Consider the following 21,959-nt stretch of genomic DNA (forward strand, 5'->3'; position numbering starts at 1 on the left):
TTCATGCCGCTCATACCGCGACCTCACACGATCTGAATTTAATTTAGATCGCGGTGAGCGTGGTGCCAGTGGCGGATCCAGGGGGGGGGGGGGGGGGTTCCGGGGGTGCGCACCCCCCCCTTTATTTTTGCCGATCAATGCATTTGTATCGGGACATATGTTTTGCACCCCCCCTTTGCCCTGGGTGCCCTGGGTTAGCACCCCCCCTTTTCGAAAATTCCTGCATCCGCCCCTGGTGGTGCGATCGTGGTCTAGTGGGACTGGGGCTTTAGATATATGAGAGAAATAACAATTCATATGCTGATATTTCTTTTGACCGGTCAGTTGTCTTATTTCTTCCTTTTTCTATTTTTCTTTTTATTGTCGTACAAGATATGAAGCATCCAGGTCCCCTACAATCTGAAATTATAAAAAGCTTTATTCAAATAGTTTGCGCTCCTACCGGATAGAAATGCATATGTCCCGCATACTACGACTTTCTATGACGGCGAGTGAAAAACGGGCATCGTTATGATGAACGTGACAGAAAATACTCAAAATACATCAACCAATTAATGCTATTTATAGCATAGTAAATACCAGGATGAGCTCTCATAATCATAAAAATAAAAATTATAATAATTATAGTAGAAATTGTTTATTTAAAGAGGGTAATCAAAGTTAGCTACAAAAACTTATCTTCCCCGCGACCGCACACACATCACAATACAACATGTACAAACAAGACAGATATATATACACAGTTAATTTACAGTCAAGTAATTATAATCTTGATGAATGACATTTATCAATTATTTAATTACTAATCATGCTAGTATGTGTTCTCATGTGTATGTAAATTATTAGTAATTATATGTTCTCATATGTCTATGTAAATTATCACTAGTATGTGTTCTCATGTGTAAATTATCACTAGTATGTGTTCTCAAGTGTCTGTAAATTATCACGTCTAGTATGTGTTCCCATGTGTCTTTGTAAAGTTATCACTAATATGGGTTCTCATGTGTGTTTTTACGTAAATTATCAATTATTTACTATTATGTGTTCTCTTGTGTCTAAGAGTGATCACTGTATGTGTCTGTAAATCGTCACTAGAATTTGTTATCATGTCATTGTGTCTACATAACGTTAACTTAATCATTGTTAATCCTTATTTACTAGAATGTATTCTCATGTGTCTATGTAACTTACCACTAGTGTTTTCATGTGTCTACGTGATTTATCACTAGTATGTGTTTTCGTGTGTCTATTTAAATCATCACTAGTATTTGTTCTCATGTGTCTTTGTAAATTATCACTAATATGGGTTATCATGTGTCAACTTAAGTTATCACACCGAGTATGTGTTCTCATGTATCTACGTAAATTATCACGTTTTTACTAGTATATGTTCACATTTCCCATGTGTCTATGTAAGTTATCACAAGTATGTGATCCCATGTGTCTATGTAAGTTATCACTAGTATGTGATCCCATGTGTCTATGTAAGTTATCACTAGTATGTGTTCCCATGTGTCTATGTAAGTTATCACGAGTATGTGTTCCCACGTGTCTATGTAAGTTATCACGAGTATGTGTTCCCATGTGTCTATGTAAGTTATCACGAGTATGTGTTCCCATGTGTCTATGTAAGTTATCACAGTATGTGATCCCATGTGTCTTTGTAAGTTATCACAAGTATGTGTTCCCATGTGTCTATGTAAGTTATCACAGTATGTGATCCCATGTGTCTTTGTAAGTTATCACGAGTATGTGTTCCCATGTGTCTTTGTAAGTTATCACGAGTATGTGTTCCCATATGTCTATGTAAGTTATCACAGTATGTGATCCCATGTGTCTTTGTAAGTTATCACAAGTATGTGTTCCCATGTGTCTTTGTAAGTTATCACGAGTATGTGTTCCCATGTGTCTATGTAAGTTATCACAGTATGTGATCCCATGTGTCTATGTAAGTTATCACAAGTATGTGTTCCCATGTGTCTATGTAAGTTATCACAAGTATGTGTTCCCATGTGTCTGTAAGTTATCACGAGTATGTGTTCCCATGTGTCTATGTAAGTTATCACGAGTATGTGATTCCATGTGTCTATGTAAGTTATCACAAGTATGTGTTCCCATGAGTCTATGTAAGTTATCACGAGTATGTGTTCCCATGTGTCTATGTAAGTTATCACAGTATGTGATCCCATGTGTCTATGTAAGTTATCACTAGTATGTGATCCCATGTGTCTATGTTATAAGTGATCACTTGTATGTGATCCCATGTGTCTATGTAAGTTATCACTAGCATGTATTCTCATGTGTCTATGTAAGTTATCATTAGAATGTATTCTCATGTGTCTATGTAAGTTATCACTAGTATGTGATCCCATTTGTTTATGTTATAAGTGATCACTTGTATGTGATCCGATGTGTCTATGTCAGTCATCACTAGTATGTGATCCCTTGTGTCTATGTAAGTTATCACTAGTATGTGATCCCATGTATCTATGTAAGTTATCACTAGTACAAATGATGAGTTATCATGTTTTTTTTATGTAAATAATTACTAGTATGTGATCCCTTGTGTCTATGTAAGTTATCACTAGTACAAATGATGAGTTATCATGTTTTATGTCAATAATTACTAGTATGTGATCCCATGTATCTATGTAAGTTATCACTAGTATGTGATCCAATGTGTTTATGTAAGTTACACTAGTACAAATATTGAGTTATCATGTTTTATGTAAATAATTACTAGTATGTGTTCTCATGTGTCTACAAAGCTAGGCAAATTATCACTTATCTACTAAATGTGCTCTCATGTGTCTACGAAAATTATCACTTATTTACATGTACATGTTCTCATAATTTTAGTGTGTAGATTATCACTCACACTGACTCCTCAACGTCTAATTTAGGAGTTACCCCCATTTATTTCAATTTGGCTCTTTGAGTTGAAATGCTGGCAAAAACCTTTACCACATAGTCATGAGGTTTATCTGCTGTATGCATCATGTTTCTCTACATATCTAAGCTAGCTATTTACACCCATTACCACATCACCAAAAACATGAGGTTGATCACCTGCATGTGTTCTCGTGTCACCATGGTCAATGTGTTAATTACAATGCTGACCAAACCCGGATTCACATATATACATTGTATCACAGTCATGAGATTTATCCCCTGTATGTGTTCTCATGTGTCTCTGTAAACTACTAATTTGGCTAAACCCTTTCCCACATGCATCACAATTATGAGGTTTACATGTTTCACCTGTACATGTACATGTATGTATTTTCCTATGTCTCTTTAAATTACTAAGATCACTAAATCCATTCCCACATATATCACATTTATGAGGTTTGTAACCTGTATGTGTTCCTATGTGTCCCTGTAAATGACTAAGCTGACTGAACTTTTTATCACAAAGAACACAGACATGAGGTTTGTCACCTGTATGCGTTCTTGCATGTTTCTGTAAATTACCTTGCTCACTAAATCTTTTACCACATACATCACAGTCATAAGGTTTGTCACCTGTATGTGTTCTCACATGTTTCTGTAAATAAATTTTCTCACTAAATCCTTTACCACATATACAACAGTCATAAGGCGTGTCCCCTGTATGTATTTTCATGTGTTTCTGTAAATTACCTTGCTCACTAAATCTTTTACCACAAACATCACAGTCATAAGGTTTGTCACCTGTATGTGTTCTCGCATGTTTCTGTAAATTACCTTTCTCACTAAATCCTTTACCACATATACAACAGTCATAAGGTGTGTCCCCTGTATGTATTTTAATGTGTTTCTTTAAACTTCCTTGCTCACTAAAACTTTTACCACAAACATCACAGTTATAAGAATTGTCACCATTATGTGTTCTCATGTGTCTTTGTAAATAACGAAGCTGTCTGAACCCTTTACCACATACATCACAGTCATGAGGTTGGTCTCTAGTATGTGTTCTTTTGTGTCTCTTTAAGTCATTACTTCGACTAAATTCTCTAACACACACATCACATTTATAAGGTTTTTCACCAGTATGTGTTCTCATGTGTCTTTTTAAGTCACCACTTTGACTAAATTCTCTAGCACAGACATCACATTTATGATGTGTTTTATAAGCCTGTGTGTTGTGTCTCTGTAGAGTACTGTTGAGTGTGACTAAATCCTCTCCTTTCTCTAACATCTTAAAATGTCTTATTGATAATGGTTTAATATCTCCTGTATTTGTGTTCTTGTACAACTCTGTAAGGAACAAACATTATATAGACATATTTATCCTTTTGATACCTTTCTGCAATTTACACATATATCAAGTATATAACAAATCTATTTCGACATTTTATCAATTAAATAATGCATCTGACTGTATCATTGTATGTTTAAGTAATTGTAATTCTGAATCCATAATATATACAACATGTAAAAGAAACATATATGCATACTGTCCCATTGATGTTTACCTCACATCTTCTTTATTCAGTAAGGACAAGAATGCTGGTATTTGTAAACATTGTATGTCAACATTATTTACCGGGCTCAGTGTTGACATGACTGAAGACTGTACTTCACCTTAGTCCAAATGATTATTACGCCTGGCCAAGGTTTTTTTTCTCTGAGATACCGTCTATCATGTCTATAAAATATGACCTTTTCAGGCATCAAGATTCATTTGGATTATCATGATTTAAGGTCAAAGTATAGGTAGTCCAAATAGTTATGATGGTGTCCTAGAAAAAAAAAGTCTTTCTGAAACTTTGTGCAGTAGCTTAATATATTACCTTGATAACTAATTTTCTAATTCCCTTAATACAATTTTGATCAACCTTGGTTAACAATGAGACAAGGCCTTCAAACGAAAACTAGGCTGTATTAACAAGGCTCTGAGTTATATTACAGGCATGTTATTTATTATATAAGAGTAAATGAGACACTTGGGAATCTTGTGCAGTGCCTCATTACAAGCTTTGGTCATCATTTCTCAGAGGCGGATTTAGGGGGTGGGGGCCAGGGCCCCCCTTTTGAGAAAAAAATTTGGTTGATTATATAGAGAATCACTGAATCATGACGGAAATTTCTAGATCCGCCACTGTTTCTTACAATGAATTGAAATACATTGTGATATATGTTTGAGCAAAGGCTTTAAAGAGTTGTAGAGAAGCTGTAATAACACCCTTTGGTTATTGCAGGAATATATTTTCTGTATGATAACATAGGTGTCCTATATGGTAAACTATGAACTGTTATATCTTTGCAAAGTTTAGTATACTAAATTAAAGTTAAAATACCAATATAACTTGTGAAAAATTTAACAAAGTAAAGGTTGTATATTGATAATAATATTGTCCCTTTGAAACATGTAACATACATGTATATGTTATCAGTAATGAGTATTACACTTTACAGTGGGTTTTTTTTTTTTTTATATTTTAGCCCCTTGGCTGTTGGTACACATGTTAGATATTCTTATCAGTAATAAATAAACTGTTGATCTGATATTTTTGAAATTGTAACATAACCAGAAACATATAAGTCATATAAGATTGTCTAGATATTTACTTACTTAAATTTCTTCACAGAAATATAAGTCGAGGGAAAGAAACCAACCGTTATCTTTCTTTTTACATGTCCCCTTTAACCTTCCTTAACTGCAAGTTCCGCCTATGCCAGGCGAACCACCAAACGGTGTATGTAGACTTGGTTAAATTGTTACAGTACATAGTAGCGCTACTCGTTCTATCGTCAGTTAAAAGATCCTTATAGCTAAAGTTAAACTAATATAATTCAAGAGTGCATTTCTTACTAACAAAAGTTTTGTAAGCGTTGTGTGGCGTTTGTTGTTGTTTTCTAAACGCTACAAACGTAGAAACACTGAAATACATCGTTTAATCAAGGTGAAATTAGCAACATTAACCACAGTGTGGGGACGGAACTGTACAGTTTTCTAATAATTTGGTCATTCGGGAGACTGTCAAGCGGGGCTCCGACATTTGCAAAATAACAAGTTGCTTGATGGAAACTTTGATAAACTCTTATGTTCCTATATAACGTTTCTGCTTCAAGTTTTGATAGCTAAAACATTCTTTATGTAAATATGAACCAATAAATTAATAAGAACGATGTATGCATCCAAACGTTTTCCTTAGAATGGTGGAGCTCCGTGTAAAACGATCAAAATTTTCACACAACAGCGATCCAAAATGTCAAATTAACATCGAAAAATCAATGTTTGCTACCTGAATTTTCATATGTACCTTTTATGATATATAGTCTTACCTGTCTGAAAGTTTCAAAGCCATTGTCCCAGTAGAAATCCAAATATATTCATTTTCTCCATGTCGGATATTTTTATTGACTGTACAATCGCTTGCAAGTTTACTGTAATATCACCCGGAGCCTTCCTGTACAATCACTTGGAGCTGTCCTGTAGAATTGCTTGGCCAAATTTAGTAAATATATTGCATGTGCATTGCATTGATTGTTTCTTTCTGTCCTATTATATTCATCTATGGTATTTGAAGTGAAAATAAGCACAAAACCAGTCATTTTGACAATTAAGATTCTATCAAGGAACCCTTTTAATGTGACTATATCAGAGGTAAGTAGCATATTTTGAATTTTTTTACCAGCAAATTAAAAAAAATTAAATACATATTTGAACAATACAACAAAGAATTTTTCATCACAGGATCGGGATATTGTAACTTAATAAAGGAATTCGAATGTGGAATGGTGGTAGCTAAGGCAGCAAACATTTGATTTTCGGGGAAAAATAAGAATCAATACCTTTCGAATTTAACTGACGGCCTAACTCATAATAAAACAATTTACGAAAACATATATGACAGACATGAACCAACGACAACCACTGAATTACGGGCTCTTGACATGAAACAGGTACATAAAGAATTTGGCAGGGTTAAAAATGTCTGTGTGCGCTGATTTCTCCCCAAAACTAGCACAGCACAAGACCAAACTATAAAAAATCAGTTGAATGATCGGATCATCATTTAATTCTATCATTGACGATATCAGACCAGGTGCGGGTCCAGCCTTTCTGCAAAAGGGGGGTCCAAACCACGGAACACCCTAAAACGTCCACAAAATAAAAAAAAATGAAAAAAATGGGGTTTCAACCACCAAAACTGCTTGTCCCCGCATACCGCATCTGCTTATGCAGGCTGCATCCATTCAAATAAAAGCTTCAAACATCAGTAACACTTTTGAGTGTGTAATTTAGGTTTTAAAAGAAATTGATAACAATACCAAATAACTAACTGTAAGCTATTAAATCGTAACAGAAAAAGGAGAGAACAATCATGCCAGACATATATTGTATTTGATTGCAGTAGTTTTAATAAATATTTCTGTGACAAAGGTATCATGGAAAACATAAACTGATCATGAATGTGGCAGAAGAGATAGTAGTAAGCACTATCTACTTAAGAGTTATAATTAGTCATATGCCACTAGAAACTATTACAGCAAAATGCAATGAGTGTGTAGGTAAAGTTTATACCTTTAACTAGCTTGCTTGCTAGCTGGACCGTGAAGTCATAACAAGGTAAAGTAGGTTATCCTCCTTTCGGAGTAGTCTAGTTGGCCAAACGATGAAAAGAAAAGCTCCAAGCGATTTTACAGGAAGGCTCCGAGTGATATTACAGTAAACTTGCAAGCGATTGTACAGTCAGTAAAAATATCCGACATAGAGAAAATGAATGTATTTGGATTTCTACTGGAACAATGGCTTAGAAACTTTCAGACAGGTAAGACTATATATCAGAAAAGGTACATACGAAAATTCAGGTAGCAAACATTGATTTTTCGATGTTTATTTGACATTTTGGATCGCTGTTGTTTGAAAATTTTGATCGTTTTACACGGAGCTCCACCATTCTAAGGAAAACGTTTGGATGCATACAACGTTCTAATTGTTTTATTGGTTCATATTTACATACAGAATGTTTTAGCTATCAAAACTTGAAGCAGAAACGTTATATAGGAGCATAAGAGTTCATCAAAGTTTCCATCAAGCAACTTGTTATTTTGCAAATGTCGGAGCCCCGCTTGACAGTCTCCCGAATGACCAAATTATTAGAAAACCGCCCAGTAAACACACGACGTACTCCCGACGTCGGTTAATGGTCGTCTGAACGTCATGTCGTGAGTTTACGTCGTACCAACGTTGTGGGAACGTAAAAATCCAACGTTGGATGCAGACGTACAGACGACGTTATAAAATAACGTCGGATTCACGTAAATTTACTACCTTGTCAGGACGTAACATTTTATTACGTTGTGACAACGTGCTTATAACTGTCATAATCCGACGTAACACAATGTTACGTCGTATCGACATTATAAGAACGGTAGTGAATACATTGTAAAAATCTGGTTTTATTGGACGAATTTTTGGGGTATGTCATAATGAGTATTCCTGGATATATCGATCATTCACCTTCACTAGAATATATTTACGATTTTTTCGATTTAAAAAAAAAACTCCCCCTTTTTTCCCGCAGACATAATTTGCACCAAAATGTCAAAGAAAATATTACAAATCCAATTTTAATGTTCTAATATATGTATTTTATATGAATATTTATTGTTTAATATATATCATTAAAATTTTGTCATCATTTATCACTTGGATTTCATAGATCGTTTTTTACGATTTGATTAGTGTAACGTTCAGCAATACTCGGGGTTTTACCGCTGCATACTATGAAAAGTCTGAGCATGCGCACTTTTGACGCTTGATTTTTGAAAACAGTGAGAAATTTGCAGTGGAATGTTTAGCTTGATCCAGATTCCAGAACAAAGAAAAAGGTAAAATAATGATTGCACATAACGTCATTACACCAAATAGGTTCTCCATGATAAAAACAAGTTTGATTAATGAAAATAAAACAGCTGTTACCGTGTTGGGCGCCTCTTTCAAGTCTGTTATACGTGACCGTGTTGAAATATGATACTTTTTCTTATACTGTCAATATATTGCACTGATACAAGATATTTTAGCCATAATGTGTGTTATTTGAATCCATTTATCAAATTGCTTGACTAACTTGTGTTGTTTCTGAAGATATATGCAATTAATAATAAGTAATAACTGTAGAAAGTAAAAAAAAGGGGGAGGGGTGCACAGCCACAAGTACTTGTTTTCTATCTGTGACAAGAGCTACTATCCATATATATTAAGGCTACAAGTGTCTTTTGCTCTGTTATTTTTTGATAATCATTGAAGCATAAAAGTCTTATCCATGTTATCAATATCAGAAAATGTGAAGCTAAACATCTCAGCACTTTAGATATCTGGGTCCATTACAAACTCCGCACATTTCAAACTTGGCATATTACCAACTCGGCCTATTAATGATAATACTGCATATATCACTGGGGGTCGTCGCTAACATGCATGAAATATTTGGCACAGGATGTTGATCAACAAACGATCAATCATTGTATCACTGGGTCTGACATGGAAATAGACAATTGTGCCAATAAAGATGTTGTAAAATATACACAAATGTAGGCGTCACAGAAAAAAATTAAGATAGCCATCAAAGTTGTTGTATGTCATTGTAGGAAGGCGTCCCAGAAAAAATAAAAAACAGCCTTCCAAGTCTTGAAAGTGTCATAATGATTTAGACTAGGATCTAGCCTTGTAAGTTGGGTAAAATTTTCTTGTTTTCAGGGTAAAACCAGTTTACAGGTGTTAAAAAAGAGTACATAGGGACATCTTTTTTGCTGTACAATTTATAGTATGAAATCTACATATTTATCAATGACGAGCTACATGTACAATCACTAAATATGTGATCAGAAACAATGTTGTAATCAATCATAAAACATATGCATTTTGGAATGCATTTAAATTTGTCACTTTGTTCTAAAGATTTGTTGGACTAACATGCATACATTTTTTTTTATATAAATAAGGCGGTGAATTTTCTCGTTTGAATTGTTTCACATTGTCATTTCGGGGCCTTTCATAGCTGGCTATGCGGTATGGGCTTTGCTCATTGTTGAAGGCCGTACGGTTACCTATAAATGTTAATTTCTGTGTCATTTTGGTCTCTTGTAAAGATATGTCTCATTGGCAATCATACCACATCTTCTTTTTTATATGAAACAGACAGAAGAATATAAAAGATAATTGAATGTATTTTTAATTTTTTTTTCCAGAGTCTTGTACATAAATCCACAGATCCAATGCTGGAGGTTGAGGAAATCATTGCAGTAACCATGTAACAGTTAAGCATGCACCAGCTCAAAAATTTGGACCAAGATTTTAAAAAGGTAAACATCAGTTGATCAGCTCTTTTTATGTCCTCCTTAACTGAGTGATATAGTTTAACTCTTGTACTGTACGTACATACATGTACATTGAACTCAAAATTGGATTCTGTTATCTAAAGTTTGCCTAAACCACATGTTATGCAACCAATACACAACGCTTATTATCATAAAACACAGAGTTTGAATTTGGAGAGCATCTGCTTTACTGTTCTCTAGATATGTCCTTTAAATTAAGTTTGATAAGATCATTTGTGACTCATGGACACATTCTTCTTATATTAATTTTATTTATCAAATTATAATTTGTTGATTTTATAGATTGCGTTCATTGGCATATGCTATGAGGTCTTGTTGTATCGATGTACATTCTAAATTTATTAAGGTAGAATCCTTTGCATATCTTAAATTAATTGAAAAATGACAATATTGTGAAACCAAACTTCCTTTATTAATTATTTCGACTCATTATTATTTGTAGAATAACCACTGGTTGCTCCAGAAAATATTATGTCCCCTCTCCCCCAGGGAAAGCTCCTTTCTTAAATTTTATTTGGGGGTGGTTGTGTATGAAATACCAAAATGCAAAGGGAGTGTTGTTCTTATTAACATGATTAATTTTTAATTCTGTCGGTGCTGGGATTTTTTTTTTTTAAAAGGGCTTAGGGCTGTCCCTTAGGGGCGGACATAGTATTTTCTGGAACAGACATAATTTTATTAACACATGTTCAATTTAACAACAAATTTATTTTTTAAATAAGAACAAAGGTTAATCATAAGTTATGAATAATTATATACTGTTGAAATTGTGTTAAATTTCTAACATACATCATCAAAATGTGTATAATTGGCAAAGATACAAACATCTCAGTAACAACACAAAATAATTATGAATCTGCAGTTTATTATAGGACCAGCAATAGAAAAAATATTGATTATGTTTAAACACAGGATAATTTTTAAGAACTGCTGTAATTCATAAGTTCGGATTAATTTATTTTTTTGTATTTTATAATTTATGATTTTTTTTTTCAGAGATCTGAAACCAACACAAGACCAGCTGGGTCAATATTCCTAATGCGCCTCCAAATGAGTAACTAATGCGCCATCAAATGAGGAACACAAAAGTTGTGTGTAAACAAAAATTGTCTCTGTAGTGATATTGAACATGTTTCATTTTTAAAAAGTGACTGAGCTTTACCATTTGTGTTGATCTGGAAAGTAGAGGATCATAGTATAAATATGTAAAACTATGGAGTTTTTTAATGTATTCAAAGTATTAAATTTTCAAAGAAATTGTTGTGTGAAAAAAAATCGCACTTCGTATTCCGAAAATTTAACCACATATATGTGAAAATGTCTTAGCTTCGAAACAAGCCATCCTACATATCCAGTGTACTATATTCACTGCGCTAGAGTAGAAAACATTACCAATACCAACTACATGTATGCAGAAACAATTGCGCAAATTGCCCAGCTGATTATAGGGCAGAAAACCAACATTTGGAATGACATGTACAATGTATACAACCAACACAAGACTAAAATTTGGAATAAAAATTAAAAATTCAGAAACTATTATTTTTTTTATTGGTTCATGTAGCTACATGTACATTGTAAGAAAAAAGAAGTCTTAACTTTTGGATGGGTCTATCATTTTGGTCTCTTGTGGACAGTTGTCTCATTGGCAATCATACCACATCTTCTTTTTTATACTATCTCTAGTTGGTCAATGGAAAAAAAGCAATAGTTTGTTGAATTGAATTTCAGGTATTTTCTTCATTTGGGATATTTTTAGAAGTGTGTATGAATTGTGTAGAATATATATATTTATAAATTAGACAGTCAGCTTTTGGGCCAATTTTCCTAGCTTGTAATCGTGTAGTGAATCCAGCTGAATGAATTTTCAGTAAATATAAAGGTAAATGTGGTAGTTTGTTGTAGTTCTGAATAATTTATTAAAAATGGTTTTCCATCGTCAAAGTGAAACCTACATTCTAGAATTTCCGCCATCATAGTGAAATCTATATTCTAGGCCACTGAAACACTAAACATTCAGAATTTGAAGCATGTACCAAGATGTCATGTTGAAGGCTGTATATGTACCTATAATTGCAGTGGCGGATCCAGGGGGGGGGGGGGTTCCGGGGGTGCGCACCCCCCCTTTATTTTTGCCGATCAATGCATTTGTATCGGGACATATGTTTTGCACCCCCCCTTTGCCCTGGGTGCCCTGGGTTAGCACCCCCCCTTTCGAAAATTCCTGCATCCGCCCCTGAATTGCTAACATCATCAATATTTGATTTTAGGATAGAGGGTTGTCTTATTGCCCATCATACACAATCTCTTTTTTTTGAAAAGTATTATCTGTTAAAAGAAAGAAAAGTTGCATTTGTTAAATGGAAATGTGTAATTCTTGTACTTCAGTATTGCAAAAGTTAAAAACTTAAGACTTTATAAACCTTAAACAACTATTTTTGGGAAAACTAGATATTTATACATTTCACACTGAAACCTGCCAAAAAGATTAAAAAAAAAACTTTTTGACAATTTCATATACAGCTGGCAGTTTGGAAATAGAGTACATGTACATATCAGTCCATCTTTCCCACATAGAAAAATTTACAACTTAAAACGGATCAAGAGAAAAAATAAAGACCCTGTTTACATAATTCTTCAATGGAATTGCATTGATTCTATCAATTAAATGAGGACAAGGGACATTTATAGTTGTGCTGTGACGTTGTTACAACGTTTTATGATGGTAATAAATTACGTCACAAATTACGTTGTGCCAACGTTGTGTGGATGGTTGTCAGCACGTGCCTTGGAGTTCACAAAATTACGTTGTACCAACGTAATTTTACTACGTTGTCACAACGATAGTATTACGTTGTTACAACGTAATGTCAACGTTGGATTGTTTACTGGGCGTACAGTTCCGTTCCCACACTGTGTTAACAGAGACATGTATTATATGTCTCTGCTGTTAATAAACACAGGCACTCGTCTCAGAATTTTTCCCCCCATATACCTTTAGTGTTATATAAAGGTATATAGGATTTTTTTCTGAGACAAGTGCCTGTGGTTAATTACAAACGAGGGAGGAGTAAACACATTGAAAAGGATTTAATGAACTAAGGGAAGTAATCATTGCAGCCAATAGAACAGTGACTTACTAGAATGTAGTTGTCTCGCTTTACCAATGAAAATGCTTTGGAAAATTGTGTTTAATAGATCTAAAATATAATAATTAAACAATACTAGTTTTAGATTTTTATATTCCTCTTAAGTGATGTATAACAGGTAGCAAGTTTTATCCTCTCTCCAAATGGTCATGTAAAGTAGTTCTTTTCCTCAACTTTTTAAAAATGTTACCCCCAAAAAGAATATCGAATTTGGCAAAAACCTGGACAGCAGGTCCGAGACCACAATTGTCGTCCCTTGATTTTAATATAGTCCCTAGTGTTGACAGTGGGTTACTTGCCATTAATTTTTATACCCCTTTCAAATTTATTTCTCCATGTTTAATGCCTCAAATTGCAAGAAGGGGGGTAACATTACACTGTAAAAAAATTTGGGTCCAGAATTTTAAAGGAAAGTAGTGATTTGGTCCAGCTGAAAAAGGTTGAAAATTAGCACTTCAGAAGCTGTCAAAAGATTTCAAGACACCCTAAACATAAAATTGTCCATATTTTGAGTTAGAGCCGATGAAGTTTTCTATAATTTTGATATAATTGTCCCAAAAGTAGTACAACGCACTGTAAAAGTTTCTTTGAGAAAGCGCAGGTGGGATTTTTTAAATTTTCATTCAGTATGTTCTAAAAGAAATGCACTACGAAATAATTGTGTTCTTGGACCAGCATATACAATGTATTTATATTTTTAAGCGTAACATTGATTCGATCTTCATTTGAACCAATAAATAAATACAATTAGAATGTGTCAATGTTTGTCAATTAAGTTGATTGATTTATGGCCCAACGGAAAATATTACTGAATGCATAGTCTGCACTATAGTATACATAAGTTAATGTAAGTATGAAACCTGATTGAACTCTAGTTGCTAGGTCACATTTTTTTTGTATTAATATTCTAGTTCATAAAATAACATGCAGTCAATGTCATACCTAGACAGTTATTGCGACTCAGTTCCTTATATATACTAGTTGTTGTCCTTGTGTGCTAATATAAGGAGTCATCATTCAAAATCACAATCAAATTGCCTGATTTATCTGGGCTGGGTTTCAAGAAATATATCTACATCTACTAACGTTGCTTAGATGTTTTATACAGTTGGTGCCAACGATGGAGACTTAGTGTTAACTGTTCAAAATCAAATGTCATGCATTTTAGAAAACAGCGTGTCCCACAAAGCAACTTTAATTTTAAGATTGGACCAAATATCTTGGCATTATTTTCAATGATAAAACATTTGTAAAATGGATTTTAGTATTGCCACCGAAACATTAGGTAAAGCTTGAGGACGGGCACTAGGAGAGAAGATATCAAAGATTCACAATTTTAAGGATGTTGCATTTAAAACTTTTGAAACCCTTTTAGAGTCGTGTGTTGTACCAGTCATTGTTTATATTGTGCAGGTGTTTGGGAATATAAAACATACCACTACATTGAAGCTGTACAAAACCGTGCTATTAGATATTTTGGGGGATTACACAGATTTCCACCAGTTGTTTCTCTGAATAGTGAACTTGGATGGTTACAGCCAACTTTAAGACGTTGGATTTCTATGGTTAGAAGATGGAACCGGCTTGTAACAATGGATAATGATAGACTAACGAAAAAGCTTTTTCTTTGGAACTATAATAAATCGGGCCAGTGGAGCTCTCGGATGAAGGAAATTTTTCATAAAGTGGACATGGACAGTTGCTATGAATATGTAAAAAAAATATGCAACATTGAACTTTTTAAAACAAAGATTATGGAATACTGTGAAAACGATTGGACTGGTTAAATCACTACTTTCCCCAAATTAAGGACTTGCATTACTATTAAACAGAAGTACGAGACTGAACTTTACGTCAAAATTAACATCAAGAAACAAGAACGATCAGTTATGGCACAATTTCGCTGTGGTATTCTACCTTTACGCATTGAAACTGGACGATTCAGAAATGAACGATTTTGCACTTACTGTGACGACGGATCTGTAGAAGATGAAAAACATTTCTTGTTGTACTGTAAAGCTTACCATAATTTAAGAAAATTATTATGTGAATCAGTCAACCTTGATAGTAATTTTATTGATAATAGAACATTTGCTAATTTAATGAAACTTCATCAAAGACAAACTGCCAAATATTTAAATTTATTTTTCTGTAAAAAGTAAAATCACAAAAATACTGAACTTAGAGGAAAATCAATTCGGAAAGTCCATAATCACATGGCAAAATCAAATAAGAAAACGAAGGAGTAACAATCACATTGCGTATTAAAAATTTGAACTTTAGGTTTAAAGTGACTTATAGGTCCAACGGGCCGGGTGTAAATTTATTTAACTATTGTATCAAGTTTTATTATGTAATATCATCTATGCTACACATGTCACTATAATAAATGATATACTTACTTACTTATTACTAGTATGTTATATACATACATGTATATACACATTCATGGATCTACAATCTGTCGATACTTGTATCTTGGCATTGCACAAGGTCATGTTTTTCTCTGACTGTTTATGACGTCTTTATACTAAATCCAGGACCATTGGATGTTGGATGTGTACGGATTGATAATTTAGTCTTAGATGCATGATTTTTTTATAAGCTGTCAGTGGCTTTGAACTAGCTGTCAGATAACTGCGAGTACTCTCAGATCTGTTCCTAGTATCATTTTGTTGTTGGGATGTACAAGTACCGGGCCACGTCCACTTGTATTTTTGTCCATCTGATGAGTTAAGCCTTTTTCAACTGATTTTTATAGTTCGTTTTTATGTTGTATTGTTATACCACTGTCCCAGGTTAGGGGAGGGTTGGGGTCCCGCTAACATGTTTAACCCCGCCACATTATGTGTGTATGTGCCTGTCCCAAGTCATGAGCCTGTAATTCAGTGGTTGTCGTTTGTTTATGTGTTACATATTTGTTTTTCGTTAATTTTTTGTACATAAATAAGGCCGTTAGTTTTCTCGTATGAATTGTTTTACATTGTTATTTCGAGGCCCTTTATAGCTGACTATGCAGTATGGGCTTTGCTCATTGTTGAAGCCCATACGGTGACGTATAGTTGTTAATTTCTGTGTCATTTTGGTCTCTTGTGGACAGTTGTCTCATTGGCAATCATACCACATCTTTCTTTTTTTTTTTTATATTAAATCAGTCTCCCTTTACAGGGAGGTTCATTTGCTCATGCATGGTTTTGTTACAAGTCGGCCTATTTTGTGTCATGAATTTATACACAATGTCTTCATAATACACCCTTCCGTTCCCTTTATAGGGTTGGTAAAGTTAAACATTTTGTATTTTCCATGTAGGAATTTACTAAGGATTTCCTCTGTTGAGTGATGATTTTTTTTCAAAACATGTCTTAACTCGGACGATTTTGAGCCTGGGTGATACGCATAAAAACCACTTACGTTAAGATTTCCAATCGTAGTACTAATCATAGGACATGTAGAAAAATCCATCCGTTCTGAACAAATCTTAACATGAGTAGCTCTATCATGATAGTTGATTCATACGGGCCCTGAATTGTGATATGAGTATCTATATAGTTAACTTGAATCAGAGTCAATAACAAAACCTTTACAGGGGTCTTTTAGTTTGTTTGTCCTTCTGTTGCTGTCTGATTGACGATTGTTCCACCTCTACTTTTTTTTAACTTTGCTAATTAAGAAAACATAGACAGCCTGTGGTCCAAATCTGGTCATTATTGAATAAAATCAATACCAAAGTATTGAAAGAAAGACAAAAGAATGAAGGGAGAGTTAAAGCAAATATGTCAATACAGAGCTTCTACGTCCCGTGTCATGCGCGTCGTATTGACCACATTGGTGATATAGCGCCGTACCAGCAGCGTCATAAACACTCAATAGAATACCAAGGTTACAACAATACACGTTGTCTTGCTGGAATTTGCATTGCATGTCTCGTAATTCGTCGATTGGTATGTAGATCTGTTTTAGTTTTTATTCTGATCGAATCAATAAAAATATCTTATAGTTGTCACCATTGTTAGGTGCAGATTTACTAAATATTTGACCACTTCATCGCTGCCTCTATTTGTATCTTTGTACAAACGTTGAGATGATAAAACAATCTGTGTAATGCCCCATTTATGGAAATTATGTTGTCTTGTATGTGCGTCCGTTCGTTCGTCTGTTCGTCCGTCCCGCTTCGGGTTAAAGTTTTTGGTCGCGGTAGTTTTTGATGAAGTTGAAGTCCAATCAACATGAAACTTAGTACAGATGTTCCCTATGATGTGATCTTTCTAATTTTAATGCCAAATAAGAGATTTTCATCCCATTTTCTCGGTTCACTGAACATAGAAAATGATAGTGCGGATAAGGCATCCGTGTACTTTTGACACATTCTTGCTGTGTTTAATTTAACATTTCTATTTGGTCAGTGTAGAATAAATCTAAACGTTGCCAAAGCAGCATTTTTTTTTATGTCAAAATTCAATTTAGTCTATATCATTCGACAGAAAAAAAATAAACGTTCTCAATATCTTTCTTCTATCAAGCTTAATTCTTGTCACAATCATGGTCAACCCATATAAGTTAACTAATTCATAAGACAAACATACCTACCCTGATTTTATATATGCAAATATTTGCCTATATTAAAATTATTTAACATAATAGATTAAAAGTATACACAAACTAATGAATTACAACAAGCTGAATGCGTTAATCTAAAATTAATCTAATATTCGAATTCAACTTCAGTGACACTAGTTTCTATGATTTGCAGATTCAACCTTTTTCAAGTTTTTGCCATAAAAATATTTCAACGTCAACGAAAAAAGCGAACTCCCCTAAGCCCATCTTTCAAAAGCCATTCTCTCACTTCCGTCTTTCAATTTACTTTTCACTCATATCAACCTTCTTCAGTTTTGATTTTGATTAGAGAGAACAGTAACAAGTTCTAAATTAAACCACCGCAGCAACTGATTTTATAGGGTTTAAAAAAATATACATACACACGTTATTTGAATATGGAATCTTCAGATATTTTTTGGGGTTTGAAACAGGATGAAATTGAAACTACCGTTTTGCTTCCATTGAAAACATTTAGCGAAAAATCATCCTTGCATTCCAAAAAAAATCTGATTTAAGTATGTTGTTACAAAATATGTCCCGAGCAGTTTGAAGAAAACTTCTTAGTAATGAAGTTCTTGAGGTCTATATATTTTTTTATTATAGTATTTGTAACATATTTGCTATGTAATAATACAATCCAGTTTCTATAACTAATTTATTAACAAGTACATCGTTTGATGGTCAGACTACAGAATGACAACATGTGTATAAGAACTTCAATTTATCTATTTAATTACATGTTTATTTAAGAATGTGCAGACATGTGAGAGTTGCTGATCTGTCAATTATAATTACTGTAACAGATGATACGGTAATAAAGTGAGGTGAACTTTATAACACTTCTCCGGCCTTAGATAAAAACAAATTAAAAACAAATTAACTCAATTACAGAAAATTAATGTCTTTTCACGGCTACTGATTGATAAGTCCATATCAGTTTGAAACAAATAAAAATGTCAGATCACAAAGATTTATTCGTTAAAGTTTGTCTGCACTGAAACTATAATGTCCTACTATGAAAATAAAAATAAAAATGTTCGCACTGGTCTTGTTGTTATTTCTTACACTAATTGATATGTACACACATGTACTTAATGCACTTCAAACGGTTGTGAGGATTATTATGCCTCTTTATAAATCAACCATTTATTTCAACACAAAATCCTTTAAATGCGATGGTTCTTTTCTTATTCTCTTCGGATAGCGAGGTTCCATTTGTTCAGTCATGTTTGACGGTTTCTCGATTTGCGGTTGTTCGGTCTCAGGAGTACTTATCGGTATAGTTATTTCTGGCTCAAACAAATCACTGTCATTGTCACATTTTTCTTCATTTTCGTTGTTTGTGCAATCGAAGTTTCGTACTTTGATGTGGTCAATATGTCTCCGAATGACACGTTCATCTTGCAATTTAATATGAAATGAAAGTGGTCCTGATTGTTTTATAACTTCTCCTGGAATCCATTTAATCTTTGAACCAATTGCGAAATGTCGGGCAAATACTCCTTGTCCTACATTAATTTGTCTGTTCACAGATTTCTTATCGTGATAATGTTTTTGTTTTTGTTGTCTTTCCTGAACTCGCTTCTCAATATTTGGAAAAACTAAATCTAGACGCGACTTGAGTTTCCTTTTCATAAGCAATTCTGATGGTGCCAATCCTGTCGTTGTTTGTGGCGTTATACGGTAGTTAAAAAGAAAACGGTTCAACTTTTCCTGGACAGTTCCTTCTTTGATTTTCTTCATACCTTCTTTGAAACTCTGAACTGCTCGTTCAGCACAGCCATTACTAGCTGGATGCCACGGCGCGGAAGTACGATGTTCAATTCCATTTGATTTCACATAATCGGCGAATTCCTTGCTAGTAAATGCGGCTCCATTATCACTAATAATGAGATCACATAATCCATGTGTTGCAAACGTTTGTTCAAGTTTTGCAATCGTAGCTTCGGATGTTGTAGAATTCATTACGTGTATGTCTATCCATTTTGAATACGCATCAACCATAATTAGAAATGATTTGTTCATGAATGGTCCTGCAAAGTCTATGTGTATTCTTGACCACGGATGGCTCGGATATTCCCACGGATGTAACGGTGCTTCTGCTGGTAACTTGCGGTTTTCCTGACAACTATAACAATTAACTACAGTTAATTCCAAGTCATTGTCCATTCCCGGCCACCATATGTAGCTTCTTGCTAGACTTTTCATTCTAGTAATCCCTGGATGTCCTTGGTGTAATTCATTTAACATGGCTTCACGTCCTGGTTGTGGTATAATTACTCTTCCTCCCCACAATATGCATCCGTCCTGACTACTGAGTTCATTTTTCCTACTATGATACGGTCTCATTTCTTCATTTGGACATTTTGACGGCCATCCATTCAAAATGTATCTAAGCACCATAGATAGTATTGTGTCCTTGCGTGTCCACTTTTGAATTTGTTTAGCATCAACTGGCGTAATGGCTAAATGTTCTATTAATAATATAGTATCACCTGGCGTTGGTGTCTTTTCAATGTTTGTTTTCAGCGGTAGTCTACTTAGTCCATCCGCATTACCATTCAAACTCCCTTCTTTGTATACAATCGTGTACTCATATGCAGCTAACGTCAGTGCCCACCTTTGAATTCGAGATGCGGCCATTGAAGGTATAGGTTTATCTTCTCGAAATAAACCTATGAGCGGCTTGTGATCGGTTATGATTGTAACGGGGTGTCCATACAAATATTGATGAAATTTCTTGATACCAAATATTATGGCCAGACTCTCCTTCTCAAGAACGGAATAATTCTTCTCTGCTGAAGTAAGTGTTCGAGATGTATAAGCTATTGGTTTGTCACTGCCGTCGTCCATTTTATGCGAAAGTACGGCGCCTAATCCATACGGAGATGCATCACATGCTAAGATTAATTTCTTTTTCGGATCGAAATGTACAAGTACTGATGCGGATTTCAACAGCTGTTTTGACTCTATGAACGCTTTTTCCTGTTCTTTTTTCCAACTCCATTTTGTGTCTTTCTGTAGAAGTACATGTAGCGGCTTTAACAAGTGAGACAAATTCGCTAAGAATCTATTGTAATAGTTCAGCATTCCAAGATAAGCTTTCAATTCTGTCACGTTTGTCGGACTTGGTGCTTTATCGATCGCCTCAACTTTACTCTCAACTGGATAGATTCCGTGTTTGTTTATTTTAAATCCCAAATAAACAACTTCTTCGGCCATGAACACACACTTCTGTTTCTTTAACCGAATTCCGATTCTCTTAAATCTAGACAAAACCTCAGAAAGAGTATTCAGATGCTCCTCTCTTGTTTTACCCGTTATCAGTATATCATCTACTCGAACCAAAACATTGGCTATACCTTGAACAACATTTTCAAGTGTTCTTTGGAAAATCCCTGGGCTGGACGCTACACCATACGGAAGTCTATTGTATCTGAATAAACCCTTATGCGTGTTTATAGTCACATACCTCTTACTGTCCTCATCTAGTTCAATTTGTTGATATGCTTGATTTAAATCCAATTTTGTATATTCTTGTCCTCCTCCAAGCGTTGCGTATAAATCCTCTGTTTTAGGAATAGGATAATTATCCAACTTTGAAACGGCATTAACGGTTACCTTGTAGTCACCACAAATTCTAATAGATCCGTTCTCCTTAACTACAGGTACTATCGGAGCGGCCCAGTCGGAAAATTCCACTTGCTGAATCTGACCCTCCTTCTCAAGACGTTCAAGTTCCATCTCCACTTTATCCTTCAACGCATACGGCAAAGGGCGAGCCTTGAAATATTTCGGTACGGCACTCTCATCAACATAAATTTTGGCTTTCATGCCTTTTACAGTTCCAAGTTCATCTTTGAAAACCTCCTTATTTGC

The 21,959-nt window shown here is 34.5% G+C and overlaps 2 protein-coding genes and 1 long non-coding RNA gene across 3 annotated transcripts; 1 reads left to right on the top strand and 2 right to left on the bottom strand.

The window, feature by feature from the left end:
• Nucleotides 1–618: 618 nt before the first annotated feature.
• LOC139491235 (zinc finger protein 235-like) lies at nt 619–5,769 on the bottom strand. Its single transcript, XM_071278725.1, has 2 exons — nt 5,558–5,769; nt 619–4,239 (listed from the first exon to the last, which is right to left on the bottom strand). Exon 2 carries the CDS (start codon nt 4,178–4,180, stop codon nt 3,104–3,106), a length of 1,077 nt encoding a protein of 358 aa, XP_071134826.1. The 5' UTR covers nt 4,181–4,239; nt 5,558–5,769; the 3' UTR covers nt 619–3,103.
• Nucleotides 1,815–2,225, bottom strand: LOC139492783 (uncharacterized). The gene has a single exon (XM_071280934.1). It carries the CDS (start codon nt 2,223–2,225, stop codon nt 1,815–1,817), a length of 411 nt encoding a protein of 136 aa, XP_071137035.1.
• Nucleotides 5,770–8,268: 2,499 nt separating the features above from the next.
• LOC139491249 (uncharacterized) lies at nt 8,269–11,869 on the top strand. The gene is made up of 2 exons (XR_011656497.1): nt 8,269–10,296; nt 11,329–11,869. It is a non-coding gene; the product is annotated as an uncharacterized lncRNA (long non-coding RNA).
• Nucleotides 11,870–21,959: the final 10,090 nt, after the last annotated feature.

Source organism: Mytilus edulis, chromosome 10, assembly GCF_963676685.1.
Source record: "Mytilus edulis chromosome 10, xbMytEdul2.2, whole genome shotgun sequence".
Lineage (NCBI taxonomy): Eukaryota > Metazoa > Mollusca > Bivalvia > Mytilida > Mytilidae > Mytilus > Mytilus edulis.

What these genes read in the sequence shown, in the direction of transcription:
- LOC139492783 (XM_071280934.1), bottom strand. Translation starts at nt 2,225, where the DNA reads ATGGGATCACATACTAGTGATAACTTACATAGACACATGGGATCACAT.
- LOC139491235 (XM_071278725.1), bottom strand. Translation starts at nt 4,180, where the DNA reads ATGTTAGAGAAAGGAGAGGATTTAGTCACACTCAACAGTACTCTACAG.